The sequence below is a fragment of the Lissotriton vulgaris genome, chromosome 7 (genome assembly GCF_964263255.1).
Source record: "Lissotriton vulgaris chromosome 7, aLisVul1.2, whole genome shotgun sequence".
Classification (NCBI taxonomy): Eukaryota; Metazoa; Chordata; class Amphibia; order Caudata; family Salamandridae; genus Lissotriton; species Lissotriton vulgaris.
The window spans coordinates 1,006,566,554-1,006,594,098 of NC_141695.1; the positions used below are offsets into that span (position 1 = coordinate 1,006,566,554).

At 42.5% G+C, this 27,545-nt stretch overlaps 1 protein-coding gene across 1 annotated transcript in view; it reads left to right on the forward strand.

Moving 5' to 3' along the window:
* The window catches only part of DOCK2 (dedicator of cytokinesis 2), a 2,333,210-nt gene that overhangs the window by 374,900 nt on the left and 1,930,765 nt on the right, over window positions 1–27,545 (forward strand). The window contains exon 7 of the mRNA XM_086931425.1: window positions 14,725–14,860. Within this exon, the coding sequence (XP_086787551.1) occupies window positions 14,725–14,860 (136 nt within the window). The remainder of the gene's footprint in view (window positions 1–14,724; window positions 14,861–27,545) is intronic.

The window sequence follows — 27,545 nt, forward strand, 5'->3', positions numbered from 1 at the left end:
CATATTAGAGCATGAAGTCCAAGACTGGAAATGTTTGCCCACATTGCAGTGAAGAAATCAGAATCATCATTGTTGGGTCAGTACACTGCCGCAAGTGTCACCGGCCACTCGTGCAGGGTCCCCGCAAGAACAATGTAATGCCCTTCGTGGTCTATGAGGGAATGCGACAACATCCATGGTAAATCTTTGTGCAAAAGCACAGCAACTCCCCATGCATAATTTGAATATGTTGAAGAGTACAATTACCCCTATCAGCTGGAGCGCAGGCCCACAGTTGATGAACCACGTAGATGTATCTCTTGCAGAAAGCAAATGTCAGTTTTGTGCCTATGTAAGTATGTGTGCACTAGATGCGATTTTCCGCTTTCCGCTGGTGACTTTGGTGGCCTGCAGTGTAGTCTCTCTTCAGGTTAAAGCGCCACCCACTGCTGACCTCAATGGAGGCCTCTTTACCCTTTTCTCGCCGCTCCCTGTGGTTTCCTCTCCACCGCTACAGCTGTAATGATCCCTTGTACATGGATGTGCCTCACAGGGAGCAGCACAGCTGCTCCCTGTGTGATACTGCATGCAGCAGCCCTCATACACCAGCTGAAAGGGAGAGGGCGAGCATGTCCTTCCCTCAAACTCTCCCCTTCTTTGAAACCCGAGGGACAGTACAGCAGTGCACGCACTGAGGGAAGCCAGCAACAAACTTCTAAAGCAGCACTCTGATGGACACAAAAAGCGCTCCCCATGCGCTTCACTTTAAAAAATAAAAGAAGGGAAGAACAGTCCTGTCCTTCTCCTTCAGGAGCAGCAGGTGCAGGCCAACCCTACCCGCTACACTATAGAAAAGGGGTAGCACTCCTCACAGCTCTTAAACTCTCCTTTTAGGCAGGTTTCTATTTTCTGGTATAAATCTCTTCTGAAGTCTTTGATTTCCCTGAGACTTCCAACAGGGGGCAAGCACCCACAAGCCCTTGGAGATTCTTCAAAAGCAGGATATCACAGCAGGGCAAAAAGAGTCAGTCACCCGAATGGTTTCTTGGTAATTTAACCACAAGAGTCACCAGGATCTACTAAACAGTCCCAAACAAAAATGTTTAATTCAATAAAAAAAAACAATCTTTTAATTCAATTGGCATATTTTACATTTTGGTAAATTGGCTATTCCATAGGCACAAACAGAGCAGACTTCATAAACGTCAAAGTTTAGATGCACTAGCGGTTGGTGGTGGGAGTAGCTGCCGCGTGGTGATGTGGGGAGGGGGATAGTAATCTATGTATTACGGAGGATTACTGGTAAGTAAACATCTAAATAAATAAAATGAATTTTGTTGCATGCACTGCATCTCATTTGGGGATGCAGTGCGCACAATGAAATTCGTTTTATTTATTTATATGTTTACTTACCTGTAATCCTCCATAATCCATGGACTACTACCCCCACCCTGCCCCTCCTCCTCCCCACGTCACCGCCCGGCAGCTTCTCCCACCACCGACCGCTACTGTTCAGATGTGAGCCTACAAGTGATATTTTCCCACTTGCCTTTGAAACATATTGGACATTTTTCAGTTTTTTCATTATTTAAAAGTATAGTATTGCACTACTGCACATATAATTATAAAATGATTTTTACACATAACTCCATAAAACACGCTGTATTCAAGGCCCTAAAAGAAGGATACATTGTCATGTGATTTTTGCGAAGGAAAATTGGAGAGAATGCAGGCACTCAAAGAAGAATCAAATGGTACATATAATTTGTGGCTATTTCTAAGAGATATCAATAAATCTGGAAATGTGCAAGAGATAAGTGTTTAGGGCATTTCTCAAGACAAGGAGGGTGAGCTGAGACGTGATGCTGAGGGGATACCCTTTCTGGCCTTACGGTGGGGTTCAGGGTGAAAGGACTTACAGTGGGAAAAAGTTTAGGGGAGAAGTCATTGGGTTAAGCAAATCCATCATGGAGGAGTTGAATTTGAATTTGTGGAATGGTGAAAAGAGGTGTAACTCCTTTATGTGGTAAAGCAGAATGATGCTGTAACATCCAATTCTGAAGATGTTCAGGGTAGATATGTAATATGGTTTTATCCTCAGTTGGTGATGTTTTTAATGAAGATTTGTGTGATGCTGATAAATTGAAGGAAAGATGCATCTTGATTTTGAAAGATTAGACTCCAGGGCTCTGGATACTAATTAACCTATGATAGAGCTCTAGGGAATGCCACAAGGCAAGCCAGTCACTCTTGAGATTAAGCTCCTTGTCGTCAGATCCTTGTTACCTATTGGAGAGAAAGGAGGGGAACCAGCTCAAGACTGGAACGCTAAAACCGAAGTCCAAATTAACCTTTTAGCTGTAAACTGTATCAAAAGCCATGGTTAAGACTAGCATGACGAGAAGGCAGTTACAATTATCCAGGATGTGATGAGAGTTGTATAAACCCTTTAAATTGGCTGTTTGAATGGTGAAAACATGGTAATGCTTCATTAATGGTCTGCCAGCAAGTAGACTTTGGCAATGTCAAGCGTTCAAGTAATTAGCAATGCTTCTCTTTATAGCTTTCTCTAGTAATAATGTATTGGAAATAGTGCAGAATTTGGAGAGCAGATCCAGATTGAGGTCGTGTTTAAGTTAAGATGGGGGTGATTTGGGAAGTCTTTCAAGAGAGTGTGAAGTTGCCCAGGGGCAGAGAGACATCAATCTAGACACTTGTGGATTTGGGGGTCTTTTGGGGTACCATCAAAGGTGCAGGGTCACCCTATAGTCCACGGGTCCGGAATACAAACTGACCAACGCTGGAGCCAGAGAGAAATGATATTTATTACTATCTCATTAGAGAGAAAGCATCAACAACAGACACCCATAGCTGTCTGAGGAGGCAGTCTGCTGAGTGCTTTGGTTCTGCACCTTATATACCCTTTATCCCCACCCTGTACGTGCTAGGTGAACAATAACAAACACCAATAATTTACAGACAAACAATTGGTCAGTTTTGATACAATGAACAGGTGGTGGCTGTTTGGCCCCTGCAGGGCATAGGGGAAAAAGGCATGATTATATGTCAAACAAAGGTTAATCTGATAAGTCCACAGATGGTAGCTGTGAGGCCTTCAGGGTGTAGGCAAAAAGCATGTTTATACGACAAGTAGAGTTCAATCTGATAAGTCCGCAGATGGTATTTGTTGGACCCCTGCAGGGCACAGGCGGGTGGAATGATTACACAGCAAGCAGAGGTCAATCTGATAGGCCTGCAGATGGTAGCTGTTGGACGCCTGCAGGACGTAGTGTGCAGGGTGAGGCCGATAAACATCTGGGAAACTCCCTGTCCGACTGGTTGAGCATGGGCTGGTTAGTTTGTGGCAGGTCAAAGCACAAACAGGGTGTGAGCATCCGTGCAGGAATGTGACCGGTCTAAAGGGGAGCTCCAGAGTGATCGTGATAGAGAGAATGTCAGTCATGAAGGGTATAGCACAAAATGGCGGAGTGAATGGCAATATAACAGACCTACTTTTCCAAACACTCGTGTGGAGTTCCATGGGTGGACGATATTGCTGAGACATAAAACATTGAGGGCTTTTGATTTGAGTTTCCTGATGATGAGCGTTTGTTACACTTGACACATGCTGCTAAATGTGCATTGATTTGACTCGTGATCATTTTGACAGCATGTGTTTTTTTATCTGACGAGTGCACAGGACATGTTAGAAATGGAACATGATAAACGGAGTACTAACTAGAAATAAGTACTATGTGAAGTGAACAATATTGTAAACATTGTCCGCGCATGTTCTGTTGCAGCATGATAGCATGTAAGATTGTTTACGTGGTATAGATAAATAAAACATTTCTCCCAAATCTGAAATGTGCATGTAGTAGTTTGGCATTGAAGAAGGGCTGCCATGCATGCCCATAACTTACTTTGATTTGTGTATTCAATCAGCGCATGATACACATGAAACACACTGTCCAAAACATCTCACATAGCTTTTAAAACATTTGAAGGAAAGTGTTAAATGAATTCCCTGCTCATTATTATTTTAACGATCTATGTGCTTCCTTGTCCGAGATGTGCATTGCGCATGGTATTTCTGGAACATGCTGTTGAAAACAATTTGCGACAAAGGGGGATAGTATGAGTATGAGCATGGTGCTCTTGCTGTGATCAATCCACAATGATATATAAAGTTACTGTGCTGTAATGCCATGACAGTACCATGCAACTAAGAGTTAAACCTCATGGAATGGGAAATTACCTCAAGGGGCCAGTAGTACATTATTTGGGGTTGAACACATACATTTACTACTTTCTCTAGGCAGGTGGCGAATGTATGTTGAATCCTCTGTGCAGGATGGGGTGGACTGAGAGGCATGTAGGGAGTAGGAGAGGGGAAGCTTCATTTTGGCAGGACGGAACAATATAAAATTGAATATGCTGTTCCAGTATTTGGGAAAAACCAGTATAGGGACACATGAGCCCCCTCAGAATCAAGTGGAGGGGAATTCCTTAGTGTAATTAAGCCCAGTCTGACCCATAATCAGGGCCTTATAGGTCATACACTTGAAAAACACAATTAAAACATTTCATAACATCATGCCTTTTGTTTTATTAACAATGGTTGAGCATGCTCATCCGAGGAGTGCACAGTTCACTCTGTATGCCCCATTGCCATAGATTTAACGTTAAGTCAATTTATGAAAGCAGAAAAAGCCAAGAAAGCCAATCAATGAAGACAGCTCACGAAAGCCTAATTTTTCTCTATACTTCTTTGTGCTTTTTCTGAAGAATTGATGGCTAAAGCTGCCTGTAGCTATATCTAATAAAGGTGATCCTTGATAATAAATTCCTGTCTCATTTATTTTGACCAAATCCTTAGCTCTTGTATTAAAGCAAGAGTGCACTGAAACTATCCCACTGATGTTCATATGAGTTTCTACTGGCTGTGTACAATTTGTAAACATAGTATCAGGTTTAGGTCTGAGTTGGACTTGGCCTTTTCTGCAGAGTCATCCTTAAACCTTTTGCCTCCAGCCTGTTTTCTGAACCCTTCTGTGTTGGCTTTCAGCACTCTGCACAATATACTACAGTTAACCTGTGCTAAAGTGCTTGAGCTCTCTGCTTTAAACATGGTAAAATTGGCTTACAAACAATTGGCACATCTAAATTAGTTATAAACCCCTAGTAAAGTGGTACTATCAGTACCCAGGGCCAGTATGTGAAATGCTACTAGTGGGCTTGCAGCACTGATTGTGCCATCCACTTGAGTAGTCTTTTAAACATCTCAGGCCTTCCAATACAGCCTGTGTGTACAGTTTTAAACTGCCATATTGATGTAGCAAAATAAACATGTTGCCAGTCCTAAACCTTCCTTTTTAGTGGATATAAGTCACCCGTAAATTAGACCCTACACAGCCCAGAAGGCAGGGTTCATTGTATTTAAAACGTTGAACTTTTCCACGTCCTGGTCATGAAAACTCTTACATTTTCTTTTTCACTACTGCACGGCCTACATCTCATATAGAATAATATTGGATTACCATATTACTTTTAATAAGGGATAACTTTCAATTGGGAGTAGGAGTGTCGAGTTCAGTGTCTTACGATTTGTAATCTAGAACTCTCTTAATTGGTAAAGTTGTCATTTAAATCGCAATTCTGAAAATGCCACACATAAAAAGCTTGCATTTTCTTGTCCCAATAATTTGGTGCATGCATCTTGGGTCACATGGCTAGTGTAGCTGGCAGTTGGTATTTGTGTATTGCTCCCAGACAATGAGACAAAGAGGGATTAGGTGTTGGTAAGATGTGCCATCTCTGACTCGATAGGGGGGGGCGGAGCTGTCACCTAACCAACTTGCACATCACAAAGGCTCTTCTTTAGCACACTCACAAAGGGTTTGATACTAGTCTTTTGTGCCCCCAGACAAGCTGGGGCCAGGGCAGAGAGGCAAGAAATTCCAGACACTTCCGGGGGTCGAAACCTCCATAACCTTCACCTGCTTCAAAGCTGGCACCAGGTATAAATATTGGACCCTCAGACCCAACTGTTCAGTATCTTCCAGACCTGTGGAAGACCAGATAACCGCATTGGTGCTCTGTGCTTTTAGCGAGTATTTTTACTTCAATATTTGAAATTGCATATCTCCGGTTTTACTGATTGGATTTGTGTTCCTTAAGTCTCTAATAATATATTAAAATATACTCTAATTTTCTAAATTAAGTGGGTTTTTTCTTGTGTTGTGTTATCACTTCATTACTGTTTGAAGTAAGGCATGAAACCTTTACACATTACCTCTACCGTTAAGCCTGACTGCTTGTGCCAACAGCAGGGAATTAAGCAGAGGTTAATTTGGGGTTTGTTTGTGACTTTGCCTTGACAGGAATTGTGGTTGCTGCCTAAGGAGGACTTTAGTCCCCTCAACCAGAAACACAATGTCCTACAGTGTGCCTTTCTTCACATATTTTGTAGAAAACAGGTGACTTCATTAGTGCAAACTATCTGCAATATTTACCTATTCAAGAATAGCAAGAGGGCTTCTTCAAGCATCAGTGCCTCCCTAGATTAATAGATATTTTGGTTCTTCCCTCATCTTTTCTTAGCAATTAAGCCACATTTGCTGATTGTAGGGCAATCTGGTGCCCTAAGAGTAGTGCCACCCAGACTGCCACACAGAAATGCCTTATAATAGAGCCACCATGTCAGTCTTACATATGGCAAGACATAATTTGTCATAAATGGTTGCAAATTCCAATTGTTAAACAACACAAGTTAAGCAAATTTGCAATCAGCATCTACTCATATGAAAATTATATATTGTATTGTAATTGCATTTATATAGCGCTTACTACCCCAAACAAGGCATCAAAGCACTTTTTCAGCCAGAAGCACGCTACTCTGGAACCCATAAAGGATTAGTGTTGAATTAGTATTGTGAAACTTTTTTTTTTTAAGTTTGAAAGCTTTATTAGAGTGAAATCAGATATTACAATAAGGTGACATCAGCAAAATATAAGAAAAGGCTAAAGGATGGGATACAATAAACATAAGTAACCAATATCACAATGAAAAGCAAAGCATTTTGAATTATTTTACGGGGAGGAGGGGGGGGAGGGGAGGGAGGGAAATAGAAAAGTATGTTAATATCATAGAGAATGGATAAAAATAGAAAATACCATTGATGTCAGTCAAAAAGTACAGTAAAATACACAATATTTAGCAATTACTTGAGATAAGAACTTTTAGCAAAAAGGAAACAGGTATAAAGCTAAAAAATCACAATAGTGAAATTGAAAAATATCATAAACTACAGGCAAGAGTACATGTGTTCAAGGGGGTTTGAAATTATCCGAGGAAAGTGGAAAATATGTCTTTTTGGCAGATTGATCTAAATATAAAGTGAGAGGTAACCAGTAAAGTTCCACATTTCGGGAGGGTTTGCAGGAGGAGGCAAAGGCAACATCGAGTCTGTGTGAATGACATACTAAATTCCACCAACAATTTAGAGACAAAGTGTTCAAGGATTTCCAGTTAGAAACAATGTGCTGTAGTGCAAGGGCTAGCATAAGATCAAAAAGACCGTGAGAATGTGGAGGGAGATCCAAATCGTCTGAAAGGCTACCGAGAAACACAAAAGAGGCGGAAAAATGAATAGAGATGTTGAAAATACGGGAGAGGCGAGAGCATATCTGAGTCCAAAAAATGCGAACTGAGGGACAGAGGAAGAAAAGGTGTAGAAGATCTGCATTGGGAGTATTACAGGTCCAACAGTTAGATACAGAATTGGATTGAAAGCGAGAAATAGAAAGAGGAGAAAGGTAAAGTCTGTGATAGAAGAAAAATAGGGATTGAGCAAGAGAGGCAGTACGGGAAATCTTCAAAGATCTGGCCCATATTTTGTCCCAAAGAGAAGTTGACCATGAGGAACCCAAATCCTGCTCCCAAGACAATTCCAATTTCGATTTGAGACGATCCGGGTCGGGGGCTGAGAAATACCGATAGATAAGGGAAGCTTTAGGAATAGTAGAGAGGACGGTGAGTAGAGAGGGAGACGAGGGTGGTATGCTTTCAGAAGGAAGAGAATAATAACAATCTAGAATGATTTCCATAAGGATGAGGAATTTCTTTGCAAAAGAGGAAGGGCAGTGGAATTGAGATTGGAATTTAGGAAACGAGCATGGGGATGAGCCATCAAAAAGATGACGTACCCAGATGATACCATTCGCTCTCCATGAGGGCCATGCAATAGGTCTGTTATGTATTAATATGAGCGAGTTGTACCATATAGGTAATAGTAGGAAGTATTCTTGAGAGACCGAGGTAGAGGAGACTAAAGGCCGTAGAAGAGAGGAGGTATGTTTGAATAAAAGGGGGTTAAGACATGGGGCTTTAGAAGTGAAGCGAATTACTTCTTGTAAAGAGTAAGGAAGCAATAACTCCTGTTCGACAGAAAGCCAGAGGGGAGAAAAAGGGGAGGTTTCCTGAGATAACCAGCGGGAAGCTTGTCGAAGTGAGAAGGACTTGTGGTAAAGGCGTAAATCTGGAAAGTTGGTTCCACCATTAAGTTTAGATTTACGAAGGCGTAATAGGGATATACAAGCCTTTTTCTGTTTCCAGAGAAATTTGGACAAAACAGAATCAATGCGGCGGAAATATGAATTTGGGATACGAATTGGAAGCATGGATAATAAGTAGATCAAAATAGGGGCAATCATCATCCTGATGGAATCAAGACGACCCCACCAGGAAAGAAATAGGGGATTCCAAGAAGTGAGTAGTGAGTCTATTCTAGAGATGACCGCATTCATGTTAAGTTGAATAGAAGAGGAAATAGAGTTAGAAAAAAGAACACCAAGATATTTAATTTTCTTAGAATTCCAAGCAAAGCCGGTGGCTGTGAAGAAGTGTGGAAGGCAAAATTTGGTTAAGGGAAGAATTTCTGTTTTGTCAGAATTTATTTTATAACCTGAAACCAAAGAGAATTTTTCAAATTCACTTAATAAAGAGGGAACAGAGGTGACCGGGTCTGAGATAAATAAAAGGATATCGTCAGCATATGCAGATAATTTAAGATGTTGGTTACCATACGGGAATCCAGAAATGGAGGGATTATTACGTATGGAAGTAAGGAAGGGTTCAAGCGCCAAAATAAATAAAAGAGGTGATAAAGGACAGCCCTGACGAACTCCGCATTGAAGCGTGAATGGGGAAGTGAGTTGACTATTGACGAGAACAGAGGCCTTGGGCATAGAATAGATCAAAGAGATATAAGATATAAATTTAGGACTGAAGCCATGCCATTTTAAGGAAGCCATGAGAAAGGACCAGTCAACCCGATCAAAGGCTTTCTCAGCATCTGCTGAAATGGCTGCAATGGGAATTGATAGTGAAGGGGCTTTACTTAAAACATTAAGGAAGAGTCTGGAGTTATCCGAAGTAAGGCGGCCCTTAACAAAACCACATTGCTCTTTCCCTATGAGATGTGGTAGGAGCGGGTCGAGGCGAAGAGCTAATAATTTTGCAAAAATCTTATAGTCCACATTAACTAAAGATATAGGTCGATAATTTTTACAAAACTTAGGGTCTCTACCGTCTTTAGGGATAAGGCATATGGTAGCGTCCTGAAATGAGCCTTGGGCTGATCCAGTAGAACAAAAAGACTGAAAAAGAGATAGAAGTTTAGGTAAGAGGAGATCTGAAAAATTGAGGTAAAATTCAACTGGAAAGCCGTCAGGTCCTGGAGTCTTGCCTTTAGTGAGGGAAGATAAAGCAGTGGACAACTCTGAAATAGTGAGATCGGTATCAACGGCCGAAAAATTAAGGTGGGAGGTATCTGGTTGAGGTATGTTATCAAAATAAGATTGAATAAGCTCTGGGGTGGGGGGGTTCTCAGGAGTATATAAAGATTCATAAAAAGAATGAAATTGTTCCAAAATTTCTGCATCTGTATGAAGAAGAATATTAGAGGGGGAATAGATAGAGTCAATATTAGTTCGTTCTTTACGTGATTTTAGATAGTTAGCCAATAATTTACCTGATTTATTGCGACCTCCATAGTATCGTGCGCTGCTCCGGAGGAGAAAAGAGGAGGCTGAATCTGTAGTAAGCTTGTAAAAGCAATCTTAGCCTTAAGAAGTTCAGGAGACATATGCTTAGTGGAGGAGGTATAGAATTGATGTTCCAGCGATTTAATGTGTGCAAGGGTAATTTTACGCTTGTGAAGGAATTTTTTCTTCTTTTTAGAGACAAAATCAATAATAAAACCTCTATCTGTGGCCTTGAAGGAATCCCAAAGAATATGAGGGGGGGTATCAGGCGAAGAGTTAAGTTGAAAAAATTCAGAAGCGAAAGAACGAAAAGAGGAAGAAAAAAGAGGATCAGCAAGAAGAGAAGGGTTAAAACGCCAACGAGAAGATTTAGGAGTAGGAGGAAGAAGGTCAAAAACAGTAATGATAGGAGCATGGTCAGAGATAACAATAGGCTCAATAGAAGATGATATAAGGTGTTGAGATAGAGATGAAGATAGAAAAATGTAGTCCAAACGAGAGAAAGAAGAATGAGGAGGAGAGAAAAAGGAAAAATCCATAACATCTGGGTGAGTAAGTCTCCATGAGTCTACAAGATGAGTTTGAGTGATAGTGTCAAGGAATTGCTTATGTAGTTTGTGAGGGGAAAAACGAACAGAAGATCTACGGTCTAAAAAGGGGTCAACAATCTGATTACAGTCTCCACCTAATAGGAAAGAATTATCCTTATATTGAACACATTTTGCTGTAATAGAGGGCCAAAAAGAGGAGTCAAAACATGTAGGGCCATAAACATTGAACACCGTAATTGGGATAGCATTAATGAGTAATTTAGCCAAAATCCAACGCCCCTCATCATCTTTTTCTTCTAGTAATACTTTACACTGAAGGCGTTTATGAATCAAGTTAGCCACCCCGTTCTTTTTTTGAGAGGCAGGAGAAAATAAAACAGTTCCAACCCACAATCGCTTTAGTTTTAAGGATTCAATATCGGAGAGATGGGTTTCTTGAATAAGAACAATATCTGGATTGTAAGAGGACAGATGTGAAAGTACTCTTTGCCTTTTAATAGGGTGATTAAATCCTTTCACATTCCATGAAACAACTTTGAAGGTGAAAGAGTAGTAAATTGATCAAAATTGAAAAATGCAAGAACATACTGTACTTTTAATAATTCAAACTTTAGAAAGGTAAGAACCATAGAGTTCATCAAAAAGATAGAAGAAAGGATAGTTAGAGGATGAAAAAGAAAAGGGGAAGGGGAGAGGGGCAGGGAAAGGGAAAGAAGAGCAGCAAAAGAGGGAGAAGGAAGAAAAGAGAGAAGGCATAGGAGACAGTACAAATCCAAAAGGATGACTGTAATGAACATACCTGGAAGGGGAAGTACACACAGGGGGAAGGTGGGGAAGTGGTGATGCGTTACAAGACGGATGTACCAGGAACAGGAGCAGAACCACACCGAGACCTCACATGAAGGAACAAAGGATGAAACAAGATGGTGAAGGGAACTTCCAACACACATATCCGTCTGGGGAAAAGAAAAAAGAAATTGTTAACATATGGAACATGGTAGATATGATCTAGAACCAGAATGTAGAAAGAGAAAGTAAGTATATATAAGACATGCAAAGAAGAAGAGATATGAAGAAAGAAGATAAGCAAGATAAGAAAAGTAAGATGAAGATAAAGAGTATAGAGAAGCGCATGAACTTAGAAAAACGCTAGTAGAAGACAGGACATGGAGAAAACAAAAGCCAGAATTCAGCCACTATTCGGAGTAGAAGAAGAGGCGTCCATCCCCTCTTCACTCTGCAGAAAGAGAAAATTTCTTAGTTCACCAGGATCTTGAAATGACCAAGTCTTATTCCGGTAAGTGACTCTGAGAGTACAAGGGTGAAACAGGCCATATCTTGCGCCTAGAGAGCGTAGAGAGGGATGCATAGCTAAAAATTCTTTACGTCTGGAGGCAGTAACATTAGAGACATCTTGAGATAAATAAACTCGTTGACCTTGCCAAGTCACTTGTTTCTTGTTCCTTGCTGCTGAAAGAATTAGAAGGAGGTCTGTGTACTTCAAAAATAGGATGATGACTCCACGAGGCTTAGAAGAAGAATCCGTTCTTGCGCCTAGTCTATGAGCCCTCTGTATACTAATGGAGGTAGAGGGGGGTAAGTCCAGAAGTTTCGGCAGAAAAGTGGTAAAGAAAGATACTGGATTGTCACCCTCAAGATTTTCCGGCAAATTGTAAATACGGAGGTTGTTCCTCCTATTGCGATTTTCCAAATCCTCTGTGTGCTTTTGTAGAGAGAGGACAGTCTTTTCTAAAACAACAATACGTTGCGTGTTGGATTGAAGCTCAGGGATATGTTGTTCGACAGTAGAAAGTCGGGCATCCATGTTCTCCCATTTGTCCTTCAAAAGCTGCATATCCGTACTCGTTTTTTCAACAAAGGGACGCATTGCTCGCAGCTCTTCCAAAATTTGATCAATAGAAGAGGTTGAAGGATTATCTTCTGGTGTAGGAGAATTTTGTTTAAGGCGTTTGCCCGATGTAGCAGGTGGAGAAGGCTTACTGGCAGGTGTATGAGCCAAAGATGATTTTTGAGAAGACATTTTTGTAGAACAGTGCAATTTATTTGTACCAGATGAAGAACCCACCGAAGTATTCACTGAGGGCGTAAAGACAAATTGGGGCTTACGTAGTCTCACCATAGAAATGACTTCTTGTGTCAATAAGCTGAATATGACAGGGTTGCACCAAAAAACACTTATCGAGTTCAAAGCATATACTTGGCATGAGAAACTAGCACAGAAATAACAGGAGAGGTATTTGATCTAAAGGCGCCAAAAAATTAGGTAAATAACATGAAATTATCTGCCTGAGGAAGCGCTGGTAAATTGCATTGGAAAGCGCCAGCGAGTTGAATGGTGCGTATGCTGGTAGTATTGAAGAGAAAGGGCGCTGAACATGACATTGAAGTAATAAGCTGTGAGGCAGAAAGTCAGTAAACAGTGATTGAGACCAGCCGTGGTACACCGTCAGTTATGAACGCTGAAGTGGCTGAGGGAAGCGGGTCTCACAGAGGGAGCCTCATGACTAGAGCTCGAGCAGACGCTCCTCAGAAGAGAAAGTGCAAAAGTAAGCACAACGGAGAAAGACAGTCACCGAAAAGTGCACCTGCTCACCCCCAAGGTCGTCAATGCCGAATGAGACATGGCAGCAAAGGTCGTCTTGGCGGGTGGTGGAAGCGGAGGTCCGGCAGCTCACTGAACAGCTAAGATGGCGGCTCCGTGAGGAACGGCAGAAAACATCGCGGAACAGATGAAAAGCGGCACTCCAGAAGCTGCAAAGCCGCTCTGCTCGTTCCCCCGATGTTCGGATGTAAAAGTCTGGGAAAGAGGCGTAGGTACTGTCCTCTTCACATCGGGAAAGAAGGCTGTGAGGTAAACAGTGCGGCGGAGCTCAGCACCTAGCCGGCCATCTTGCGCGGCATCCAAGCCTCGCCCCCAGTATTGTAAAACTTGAAAGTAATTTGAGTGCTGGATATGTTAGACAGTTATTTGAATTGAGAACGGCCGGGAGGGATAGAAGAGGGAAATAAGTTTGCATATATATAGAGCTTATTACCCCTGATGGGGTGTTGAAGCGCCTGTTTGACGAGTAGTACTCTACTCCGGAACCCCTAAAGGATTAGTGTTGAAAATCAGTATAGTGAAATATGGAAGTAATTTGATTGGTGGGTATATTATTCAGTTATTTGGATAGAGAAGGGTAACGGTGGGATAAAAAAGGGAAAAAGGTTTGCATTTATATAGTGCTTCCTAACCCTGATGCGGTGTTGAATTTCATTTCAGCGAGAAGCACTCTACTCTGCTACCCATAAAGGATTAGTGGTGAATTAGCATAGTGAAATATGAAATTTGAGAAATGGACAAGTTAGTCTGTTATTTCGATTGAAGAGGATAGTGGAGGGATAGAAGAGGGGTAGAAGAGTGAAGGATTTAGACTTTGTTTTGTCTTGTTTTGGAGGTCATAGCAGTAGGAGGAGGCTTGGGATGAGTAGAAAGAAGGGGTAGAGTACCGAAGAGTCTAGAAAGGGTTATTTTGGGGACCATAGTAGGGGTATGGGGTTTCAATGAATGAGAGAGTGGATGTACAGGATATATTGATAGAAGTATTTGGTCAGAAATAGGATAGTGCATTGAATATGATGAATTAGAAGAAAGTAATAAATATATAGATCCAAGAGTACATGGAAAGTATATAGGTGCATAAAAGAGGTAAGTATATGTAGATTAAAGATAGTGATAGAGGTATACGATGAGAAATAGGGTAGTGCATTGAATATGATTTTTTATTTAGAAAAGTAATAACTATATAGATCCAAGTACATGGAAGATATGTAGATAGATAAAGGAAGTATATGTAGATTAAAGATGCATTAGATGAAGTCTGGTTTTCAAGTGTTGTTGTACTTAATGTATCACTTAATTCTCCCTTTGTGATGTTTTGAACGTTTTTGACTTCTCTAATGCTAATTAAATATTGTTTTCTTAGCATCACTGAACAGATAGAAACTGATTTAATGTGGTTGAATCTTGCCCGGGGCCTGCTGTTTGGTTATTGAATTTGTCAAGCTGTTTGTTCCCATTTCGAAGACATCGGAACAAAAAATGGACTCATTTAATGCTTTCATGCTGCTATTTTGTTACCCACAGGATACTGGAACTAGATTTAATTGTTCGAGATGAAGATGGGAATATTTTGGACCCAGACACGACTAGTGTCATCAGCCTCTTTCACGCGCATGAAGAAGCTACTAACAAAATTACGGAGCGCATTAAAGAAGAAATGGTATGAGACCCTTGTTTTTAAATAGAATGCTAAATGTGTCTGATTTCAGAAAGAAGATAGTTTCAGCCCAAGCTTCCCCTGGAACACTACATCTGCAGCAAGCTGTGGATCATTTTTCTATATCAAAAAATCCTGTTTTCCAAGAATATGGACGAGAGGTTATCCGTTTAAATGACATGTTTGTTATTATGAATTGCTCACGTTCTCTCTCTTCTTTTGCGGCCCTGCATATACTGTTGATAGGACACGGTTCAGCTTTAGAAAAGAAGAAATTTATCTTCGATGCACCCTTGACAGTAGAGGGAATGTGGGACATTTAGAATCTAGGGCGCTCAACACAAAGAAGAAAAGCCGCGAACGGTAAATAATAAATCATATTTAGGTTGAAAAATATCGTTTGGAAAGATGGCAGAAGATTGATGCAAGCATCACATTTTCCTCGACGGTAAAGGTAGATGAATCGAAGCACTGCTAAGCATCCTCCCATGGAAAAATTGGTATAAACATGGCTGGCTTCTAGTTTTGTAGTGAGGGTCTAGACTCTAGCATGACGCGTTGTGTTTTTTTCCCTCTTGAGTAAATAAAGGGGTAGAGGTCGTGGCTTAACGGCCAGAGCTGCCAACTTTGGACTTTAGAGTTGAAGAACCATGGGGCAGATTTACAATACGCATGGTGCAGCAAGTAATTTTGCTGCTCTGTGCTGCGTTAGTTTAGCAAGCACAGCGATGGAACATATTTACAAAAATATGTTGCATCTCTGTGCTGACCCCGGCGCTGGAGCAGAAACTGTCGCCATGCGGCGACGCAGGCACCCTTGCACCATGGTGCAAGGATGCCTTCATCGTGGGGAGATTGTTTTTTATTTTAAACAATTTTTATTGCATCAATCGACAAATATCATGCAGAGCTTTGTAACCCAGAAGCTAACTGCTACATTGTACAATACAAAAATGTTGTTGACTTTTAATATATATAATTTGCAAAAGAACATAGTAATATACAACCCCCCCTAATGCACTGTCATTATACCATATCTTAGGCACTTCCACCACATCAGTGACAAATCCCTCTGCACCATTGATTTCCTGCACCGCAGACCGGCTCCCTTATCCCCTAATCGCTGCGTCGCCAGTAGAGACAGCTCCAGGGGAAGGCCTCTATAATCCGCCCACCTCTTCCAGATCTTTACATGCTTTTGCGGGTACCCCCGTGCCTTAAAGATAGGGAACTCCATTCCAATGTTAAAGTCCAGCCCATTCTTCCATGCTGCTAATGAAGGCGGCGCCTCCGCTTTCCACTTCCGTGCAATGTCTTGTTTGGTTAATGTAAATCCCAATAACATCAGGTGGCGCTTACAGATGTTTCTCCCACACCCTCCATTATATGCAACAGCCTTAATTTAGTTGAGTGGGGGATCTCCCAACCCAAGACCTCCACCAGACAAGCCACTACCTCCTGCCAGAACTTCGCAATCACACTACACTGCCATACTGTGTGAAAGAGGGTACCATCCTCCTGACCACATTGCAGGCAAAGAGGGGATGCCACCGGGCCAGCCCTCCACAGTCTGACTCAAGTATGATATACCTGGTGTAAATAGTTGAATTGGAATAACTGGAGGTGCATTGCAATTGCGGTCTCCCAGGGAGAGGCCAGTGCCTCCGTCCAGTCTGCTCCCTGCAATGGGCCAAGGTCCTCCTCCCTTGCTTCCCTGATTCTATCCAGCGTAGTGGTGGTATTCGTTACTAGAGATCGGTAAATCTGGGAAATGTTATGATCTTGTAGACCCCAATAAACAATTTGGCTTTGATGGGGCTAAAGTCTGGAAGGGAATCCAGGCCGGTGACACTGGTGAGGATAAACTGAAGACATTTAAAGAATTGAGTCTTAGGTATCTGGAAATCTTGCTGAAGATGTTAGAAGGACTTGAGGACCGTACCTCTCATCATATCCCCAAGGGTAGAGATCCCTATATTATCCCAATCACGGAAGCCCACCAGACCAGCCAATTGAGGCAATCTTCTATTAGACCAGAGTGGAGTCTCCTTCGTCAACCTGCCCCGCCACCGTATCTTTCGCAGTGCCTGCTTCCACATCTGAAATACCACTCTAGTGGCAGATGGCAGGGCCTTACTCACCGAGGTAGTATGTATATTGTTGGCCCCCATGGATCTCCGCTCCACCATATAGACGGGGTCATACCTATCGCCATACCACCAATCATTCAGAGGAGATTGTTTTTGTTCAGGAAGAGTTTCCTTCCTGCACAAATACAATTGGAAATGCTGTTTTCAATTTATATGTGTGCTGCATTAGCACACATAGAAGTTGAAAAACAGCATTGTTTCAATTATTATTTATGTGCAGGAAGGGATCCCTGCCTGAACGAAAACAATCAGAGGTGATTCCCTCTTTCAATGTATGCTACAGACTGCAGCACGCATAGAAACAGGATTTCGCTTGTTCTATTATCAGCGCTGGGACGCTTACGGGCAGCCATGCGCTTTAGAAATCCTTAAACATTAACCATTAACCATTAAACATACAAAAACGAGGAGAAATGAATACATTTTTTTGCGCCTCCCTTCACCTCCCCTGGGGAGGCGTAGCATTCACACACATTTCCAGATTTACAATTCCTTGTAAATCTGGAAATGTGTCTCGTTCCGTAGGGGCTGCGTGAGAACACCCACAGCAACACCCATGGAATGCCCATTGCTCGCAAAGTGCTGCGTGTAAAGAAGCGTTATTTACAAGGACAGGAAAAGCCATGCAGTGTGGCTTTTCCTGTCCTTGTAAATATGGGGCAGTGTATTGCGCTGCTGGTGCGTCTCAAAAAGTGACGTACTGGCAGTGCAAGGTGCTTGTAAATCTGCCCCCAGGTTCACACCTCAGCGTCGGCTCAGCTTCCTGTGATTCTGGGCAAATCACTTAATCTCCCAGTGCCTACCAAACAAATGAATGTGTCCTTGTGTAACGTAACTGGTGCTCATGTAAAGCACTCCAATACCTTTGGGCTGAGGTCTCGCTATATAAAAGGTCACATAAAAAAAAATCACAGGCACTTACAGAACGAAACAACATAATGTCACCTATTTTGGGATGCTCCTCAAAAAAATGTTGTTGAATTTTAATGCACTTTGTTTTAGAGTTGCCCAGGGATAGAAACAACAATAAATGGCGGAGGATATCAATAAATACATTTATTACTCCAAGCTTTTCTAGTGACCATAGTGATGTCTGGTACGCATATCACCAAAGATTGCAAAACAAGCAAGAATCCACCAATGAGTTGTAAAGTGGTGCAGTATAGGCTCATGGGGCCTATAATGTTACTAAATTACAGCGTAGAGTCAACTGTGCAAAAGATCAGCAGCATTGTCTGTCCTGCTGTGGCACAGCATTAAAAAGGCGTACACTATCCACAGCAAAGAAATGTATAAAACAGCTGATGACAACAGAATCAAACTGGGTAAAGGCATGCATACTATGCACAGGGTTTCTGAAAACAAGGCGACTTTACAGGATAGGTGAGACTGAAAACAAGCGTTTGCAATGCAAAAAGTCTAGCATTCAAGCAAGTTTGAGCTATTGGTATTGTAAATAACACTGCCTTATATTTATGTCTTCGGTTTTAAAACATAAATAAAAAGGCATTGTCATTTACAATACTTATAGCTTAAACTCTTGCAAATGCGGGACCTTTAGTATTGCAATAAAGGGCCTTCTTGACCGCTTATTAGATTGTAAATATCAGAGGAAGAGACCGGCCTGCAACATCTTCAAAGTAGTGATAAATAGTGCACTGAAGAAGCTGTGTAAGTGTTGTAAATTACATAGACAGAAAGTGTGAACTGAGAGTTACATATGATCTGAGCTATAAACACTAACAAAGTGCGCCAACAGCTTTCGCTCTGTGATTTCACTGTCGCGGCTCAGGAGAAAGAGTGGGGATGCTAGTTCCTGCCCTGTCAGTGATTTAAGTGTGCAGGGTGGCATTTCATATTGTCATTGCTATCTTTGGCCTAATAAAAAACACTCTAGCTGTAGAAGGACCCTGGCTTCACCTCCTGGTGCAGGGCGGGTGGTGCTTTATGGCAGGCATTGAGGGAGGGATGGTCTCGGCTGCAGCTGCGGACTTGTACAGTGCCCCTGCTATTACTAGTGAGTGAGAGGCGCTGAGGTGGTGGTATTGGTGGTGGTGGTGGTATTGGTGGTGATGGTATTGGTGGTGGTGGTAGTATTGGCAGTGGTATTGGTGGTGGTGAAATTGGATTGGCGGTGATATTGATGGTGGTATTAGTGGTGGTGGTATTGGTGGTGGTGGTGGTATTGGTGGTATCAGTGGTGGTGGTATTGGTGGTGGTGGTATTGATGGCAGTGGTATTGGTAGTGGTGGTATTGGTGGTGGTGGTATTGGCAGTGGTGGTGGCGTTGGTGCTATTGGAATTGGTGGTGGTGGCATTGGTGGTGGTGGAGGTGGTGGTATTGATGGTAGAGCGGTGGAGGTATTGGTGGCGGTGGTATTGGTGGTGGTATTGGTGGTGATGGTATTGGTATTGGTAGGGGTATTGGTGGTGGTGGTATTGGCGGTGGTATTGGTATTGGTGGTGGAGTTGGGGGTATTGATAGTGGTGTTGGTTATTGATGGTGGTATTGGTGGTGTTGGTGGTGGTGGTATTGGTGGTGGTGGTATTGGTGGTGGTATATGGTGGTGATAGTATTGGTGGACATGGTGGTATTGGTGGTGGTGGTATTGGTAGTGCCGGTATTGGTGGTGCTGATGTTGTTAATAAAGCAGGCTTTTGAAAACAACCTGTCATGTGGCTTTAGTACAGATGGCATTTAACACAGATGTGCTGTTGTCAGCTTCAGCCAACTAGCACAGGATTATGTGCTACCTTGAATTCACACGACTTTCGCTAATCACTTCAAAATCCATTTTACTTGGGGGGGGGGGGGGGTTGAAACAGACATAAGATAATGCCGGTTAAAGTGATTGAAGGCAGGCGCCAGTGTAACAGGGCAGCCATGCTGCTTAAAACAACACAAGTGTTTTTCGCTGAAGCAGCAGATATCCGGCTTGCAGTAAGAGAAACTCATTAAAGTAGATAGTGCTTACAGACTAAATAACAGGTCCCGTGTAACAACTGAAGTAAAAGGGACAGTCGCCATGGGAGGGTACAAATGACAGTGAGCAGCGTCAACAATACAGACGCGAGGAACAGACACAAGAGGTAGCGAGGGAAAATCCGCGAAATACCACTCAACCGCAAGTATCTTTACTAATGCTCGAAAATGATTTCAATACTCTGTTTTTCCACCTCAGTCTACCGCGAGCTCTCCACCTGATAGGAGCGAGTATAATATACGCGCAAGGTAACGAACCACCCCTAAAATAACTGGAACCATTGTTAGTCAGTCACACAACGACATGGCATAAAATAGCGGATGTTCACCTGGTTTCCACTTTATTGTACAAAAATGAATCCTGAGTAAACACCTTTATTTAGCGACATGAGACTCACACTTGCAGGGTTACTTTACAACTGCACAACCCACAACTGGGTGGGCACAACTGCACAACCTACAACTAGGTGGGCACCACCAACAAAACAACCCTATTAGTAGCCTTGTGAACCACCTGAACACGACTGAAATTGATAAAGACATGCATGATACACCAACCTCTGAGCATGCTATAGCCCTCTGCATGATTGTGGAGTGTGAGATGAGAGAGTTGACATTGCCATGTTATACTGTTGGTTTATGAAGTATTGCCATTTTGTAGTTGTGAAAGCAGTCTAATAATTAGTTAGACTCATTAAGCAGAATTCTGCTTGGTATATGTCCCCTTGTAAATGTTTCCCCCCCCTCTGTATGTTAAATGACTCTGTGTCATTTATGTTTCAGGTACATTGAGACCTTTATCAAAAAGGAAACAGGTTAAATAATCCTATTTTCTTATCACCTTTTTGAGAGCACTTTATCCCCCTTTTTTCCCCCACATTATCCACATAACGGTCCTGATGAATGCCCGTAAGTCCTAACTCAGGCGAAAAAGGCAGAAACATGTTGACCAATTTTTATTCCCCCCTCACAATATTTTAATCTACTACTCTAAGTGCACCTACGACTCATAAAAAATCACAAGATGCACTTTCATAGAGTTATCTAGACCCGAACCCAGACCTAATAAATATTTTTATCTGGTTTTCCGGGCCTTTTTAATGATCCCCAATCACTGGCTCACTACTGTTAAGTAGTGTGGCTCACTGGTTAGAGGCGGCAGACCCGAGAGCAGAGGAAGGTCCGGGACCAGGGTTCGATTCCCAACGTGGCAGGTTTCTGGACCAGGGTCAGCGGACTCGATAATTCTCTCGCCTCGGTGCCCACTCTGAACAGCGTTCACACTCGGCAACTCTGGGCATCAGCTTGCCTCATCTTCACTAACGGCCCCACCAGACCGCCGGGGATGCCTGGTCTCACCCTGGAGATACCCATGAAGGGACCATCTCTCAGGGAAGCCAGGAAGGGTTTCGCAGCGGTCGAAGCGCGAGGACACGCCGGTGCGCGTAAAAACTCTGCGCTCTATAAATGCCCCTATTACTATATTACTATTATTACTGTTACAACCTTGGGTAAGAACCTCCTGGTGGAGGATGCATAACTCAATGACCTAATGATTATGCACACACGTGACATGTACAGCGGAGAACCAAGATATACCGCTTGAATAGCATCATACCCATCACGTGCATGAGGGTCTTTTACTTTGGGACATCCGACCATAACTCCTGCAGACCTAAAGGTTGTACAGGACAAGTGATCCTTTCTCTCTTGATTAGTATATAGGGTACAAATGGAGACAAGGTTAGGAGAGACTAACAAGCGTATCAACGATTCTGAAGGCAGCCTTTATGAAAAACAATGACACAAGCTAATTAAAAATATGGGAGGAGAGTGGACGCGGTTTCTCTCCAATACTCTATTACAGCGGTCTCGCAGAGCGAGCAGCGCAAGCACACTGCTGCTAGTCTCGACCTAAAAATTTATTTGACTCACTTGTTTATGTTTCCAATAATTTAGATGTACTGTTTTACTTACTGGAAAGTATGAGCCTGCTTCCATTGTATAAAACATATATATAATTTTACAGATAATCTATTCTATCTCCTAACAATACTAGGGAAAGCAATATATGTTAACCACTAAAAGCCTGGGTGAGAAATTGCCAAAGGGCTGGACGCACTAGGGTTGGGGACTAACACAAATAAAATCTTGCCATCAATAGAGCACGTGATAGGAGTAGAAGCTGTGAATTAGTACAGAATTACATACTGACACAGATTCGGAACAGATATCAACAGCACTAAACCCTCCAGTCACTACCACTAGCCACAGTACTTTAGGGGGCAGCACACATTCCAAACCTACTTTTATAGTTTTCAATCCCAAATAAACAAAAGTCCTTGCCGGGAAACATGTACGTTTGTTTTTGGACTGTAGTTGGGTGGGGTTGCATACTGGGTGATAAGGAAGCCTTATTATACTGTTTTTAACATTATAATATTTTAATTCATTTTAATTCAAGGAACTTGGACTTTGGTGATAAACCTGATTCATTTCCCTGAGGTATTTTATAAACATGCCATTAAACCTACAACGTTGTACAGAATAACAACCTTGGGTATTACCTAACAATCAGCAAGGGCGATTGTTCGGATGGAAAAGTCCCCTACATGGTAAAGATGTGTACACCTGCCATGAGTGCCCAATTGTATTGTTTTCTGGATCCTTCATATGGATTCCTCCTCATAGGCAAACACAGATTATGATTAAGACCAGCACTTGACAACAACTCTGTTCAAATACATTTTACCAGAATGATTTTCTTGAGTGCATGTACTTTGAAGCATACACACTTGCTAGCAATACGATTTAAAATGGGGAGACTCCAATTGTTGAAAATAATCCTTTCTGTAGGATCACACCAAGCATTTTTCCTTCCTCTTCCCCTTTTTGCTGAATTAGTTTTTCTTGGTTTTAGGACTCTTTACCACTGCAAACCAGTGCTATAGTGCTGTCCCCGTAAAACATGGTTGAATTTGACTTATAACCAATAGGCATATTTATTTTACTTCTAAGTTCCTAGTAAAGTGGCCCTACATATGCCCAGGGCCTGTAAATTAAATGCTACTTGTAGGGCTGGCACTGATTGTGCCATCCACTTTAATAGCCCTTTAAATATGTCTCAGGCATGCCAGTGCAGAGCATGTGTGTGCATTTTAAGGGGCCTTATCAACCTGGCAAGTTAAACCTCTAGCCAGGCACAAACCTTCCTGCTTATTACATATAAATCATCCCTAGTGTTGCTCCTGGACAGTCCAGATGGAAGGGTTCAGTGTGTTTAAAAAGCAGGAACATGTACTGGTACGTTTTGCACGTCCTGGTAGTGAAAAAATACTTACATTTGCTTTTCACTACTGCAAGGGCTGTATCTTCTGTAGGATAACATTGAGATTACTGTAGTCCATTTTACAAGTGTCATTTCCAAAGATATAACTAATTCATGTTTGGTGTCTTTGGAATTAAAATTTAAAATCCTAACTTATGGGGAAGTCAGATTTCAAATCACAATTCAGAAAAATTGCACTTTTAGATAGAAGTTGGCATTTTCCTGCCTAAGACTTTTGGTGCCTGCAACTTGTCTCTGATCACATGACTGGGTGTAGTTTGCTTTTGAGCGTTGCTTATTCCACCTATACAGCCACACGCAATGGGAGTTTAGGTGTGAGTGAGTGAGCTATCCTGACAGGACAGCCCCAATAACACCTGAATCAGTTGTGTACTGTCACCACACAAAGGGCTGCCCATCACCTGTAGTTAGTCTGGAGCCAGGCCTGGCCTTGGCAGTGCATCGGTGCACTTCAAAGACATGTCTCTGGAAGTTTCTCCCAACTTCTTAAATGACTGCCACTCTGATGGACTACTACTCTGCTGGTCTCCTGCTTTGCTGTGCTGTCCTGCTGCCTGCTGCCCTCTTGCCTGAGTGAGAAAGACTGGACCTGAATCCCTTGAACCCAGAACCAAGACTGACTCCAAGGGCTAGTCGGCTGGCCTACTGATCAGTAGCCTCAGGACATCGCAGGCTTAGAACAACTTTGCAATTTCACTTGGACCTTGCCCTGCCAGGTCATGCCATCCCGTTCCTGGACTCTTGAAAGTAGACCTAAGGTGTTTGCCAGTGAAACTGACACATCTTACTGCTGAGCGGTGTATCCTTGAGCCGAACGGACACATCTCCTCGGCTGAGAGTCACATCCTTGAGCCGAGCCTATGCATCTCCTCAGCTAGAGCAGAACCGCCACATCACCACATGGATTGGGCCAGGGGCAGAAGGTCCTCATCGGCATCACAGTCCTCTGAACCAATGCATCACTGAAGGCGCGGCGTATCTCCAACCCATGTTCTTGCATCTCTCGTTGGCGGCAGGTTGACGGCGGCCACCGCATCAAAGCCTTGCAGCTCTTCAGAACTGAAGCATCAATAGCTGTGTGCCACACACTTGCCACCCAGACTTGGCATTGAAAGCCCCGTCAGTGGGATCCTCAATGTCATCCCAACAGGACCTTGCATTGCAACCTCTCTGCATCACTTTGGCTGAACAACTGTTCTTGGCCTCAGATCCACGCAACTCTACACAGCCAGGATTTAAAGAACTTTTTTCAGCTGGCCTAACTGGATCCCTGCAGCCGGCCCATGCTCCATTGCAGTTTGCCTAAACATCTAACGTTGTCCCAGTCCAATGTGACCAGATATCCCTTTTTGGCCCTTTGTGGAACTATTTTACCTTAAAACTTCAAAATTCAATATCTCCAGTTTTGCTGATTGGATTTTTGTCATTTTGGCGTATTTTATTTATTAAACAATACTCTATTTTTCTAAACCTGATGTTTGATCTTTTTGCGTCATGTTTTCACTCTTTTTACTATTTGAGGTTTTGCACAAATACTTCAAACATTACCTTCAAGTTAAAACTGAGTGCTCTGTGCCAAGCTACCAAAGGGTGAGCATAGGCTAATTTGGGGTCTGCTTGTGCCTTACCCTGACTACAATTGTGTTTGCTGCTTGACAAAAACTCACACACCAGTAACAAGTGCAGACTTATCTAGCTTAACCCGCCTCCACCCCCCTTTTAAAAATAAATTTGACATTAATTAAAACAACAAACAAACACTAACCTTTACTGCGGTGCCCCCAGGCTGCCTTCCTCCTCCTAATCGCCATCTCACTCCTACGTTGGGTGATAATTGCAAAAACTTCAAATGCGCGCGCCCGTGCATGGGCAGTTTTCGCAATGATCACCCAACATAGGAGAGAGACGACGTGGCAGCCCATGGACGCCGCAGTACAGGTAAGTTTATTTTTGTTGTTTTAATTCATGTCTAATTAATTTTTAATGGGGCCTGGCCAAATCCGCTTCCTTGCAGAGTGTGCAGAGTTATGCCTACTATGCGTTCCATGGAGAATGCAGAATAGGCAAATCTACTCACACTCCACTGGCGGAGAAAAGTTCTCTGCCCGCGTATAATCTAACTGACCCCCTACTCTCAAAGACGGAAAATTCCTTCTTTGTTTTGGGCGACAAAAACAAAAATGGCAAATGGGGAATAGCTAAAAGAGCCCCCACAGTGCTGTTGTAACCGTGATTATAGAAAAGAATCATTAGCACAAATATTTTGTTGCACTTATTGTTTTCATGAGATCAAAGACATAGACTTGCTAATGTCTTGTAGAAGGCAAGGAATTCGAACATGTAAACTTTTTGATGTTATGAATGAGATATTAAAACTGAAGACCTACAACTTGTAAGCGTGATTACTAAATTCCTCAAAAAGATCTTCAATTCACATGCAAGATTTCCAATAACTGTAGGAAGGCTACCTGTTAATGACATTTTCTGTATATAATTGTAATTTTACTAAATGGTAATAATTAAAGTAATTAATATCTCATACCTACGACTAATGCTATTTTAGATTCTCTAAGGAGACCTAGGGTGGAGTTCTGGACTTTTTGGTTCCGTCCAGAGGTGTCAGGGAACAACACCCAAAGACCCCGGAGTTCCACCTGCCTTGGTGCGCAAATGAACAGAAACACGGGCTTCTCGATGGTGGCGTCAAAGACCAAAGGTTTATTACTGCAGGGACACAGAAGTCACAGAAACTACGCATGGGCAGTAACCAGGAGCCTGTTCGATTTGTACATTGAGGGTTGCTCCTTGTATACTAAAAATTGTGCTTCAGGCAAATATTTCACATGTCAGTACATTCCCAAACCTTTGTGTCTTAAACAATAAATATTTGGCGTTACACAGGAACTGTCGATAATATCTGATGCCAAACATCACGAAGAGGGGTTCCCACTAGTCCATCACAATCCCTTGTCAATATTGCATTCAAGAGCCGGACCGCCTCATCGTAAAGTTCGTTACCTCCCCCTAATAAAGGCCCAGAAGGAAAGGAGCAGAGCCAGGTGCAGAAGATAGGAAAGCGGGATAAGAGATGTTTGTGGGTTGTAAATGGGCAAGGCTACCGGCTTCGGCCGCCTAATCATGATCAGGACAATGGACACGAGAACCAGTTCAGGTGGGCTGGCCTCGGGCAGAGGAGGCAGCCTTTGTCAAGTCATGCAGCTACAGCGTGATCTGGTTTAAGGTACACGTGTCATGAAAGAGGTGAATCTCCGGCTAAGGCTACGTGTCCTTAATCGAAATGAAGTGATCAGAGGTTATTGCATATGTGAGGGCAAGAAACACAAAATGGCGGACATGATCTAAGATGGATGCCGTGGGTAGATCAGAAATGTGTTCATAACAGGAGTGCTCTTGCTCGTATCGTAGCGAAAACACCAGGATATGCTAAATGGATCATTTGCGGTTCGCCGATACTAATATTATATATTTCCGACAAACTTGAAAACACGGGTTCAAATCGTTACGGAACCTCAGACCCTCCTTTTGCCCTTACATAGGCAATTACTCAGTCTATATCAGAGTCTAGTTCTATACTCATCAGGTCAGTAACATGTTGTTGTATCATCATCCTTTCTCGTGCCTTTTCTCCAAACACAGGTGGTTTTCTGAGACAAGTTGCAGCGCAATAACTACACAGAGCAGGACCACACTGGATAATCAGGCAGCATGAGAATAGGAATACTAAGATGACACCGATGACCATTAGAACCTTCCATCCCCACGCTGAGATCAGAGTCCAAAACCACTCCATAAAGGACCAGTTTCCCTTGTCTACATGTATAGAGTCGGAAATCTTGTGTAGCTTAGAGATCGCCTCATAGACTGTTGGAGCATTATTAGGAATAAAGACACAGCAGCTCGATTGGATCATTCTGCATACCCCACCTCGATCTGCAAGTATAACATCTAGAACCATACGGTTCTGCAACGTCATGAGTCTATCCGCCTGAAGCTCAGCTGTCAGATTGCTAAGGGCACCAGCAGTTTCAGTAATAGTAGATTCAACTACCCGTGTTAGCTGACGTATGTTTCTACTATTGGCCATAGGCCCCCAGAACGGAAGGAAGCCTTTGAAGAAGTCTCCAGCTTCCTGACCAGCAGTATCTTCCTTACTGAAGACACCTCTCGCTATTCTGGTTCTGTGGT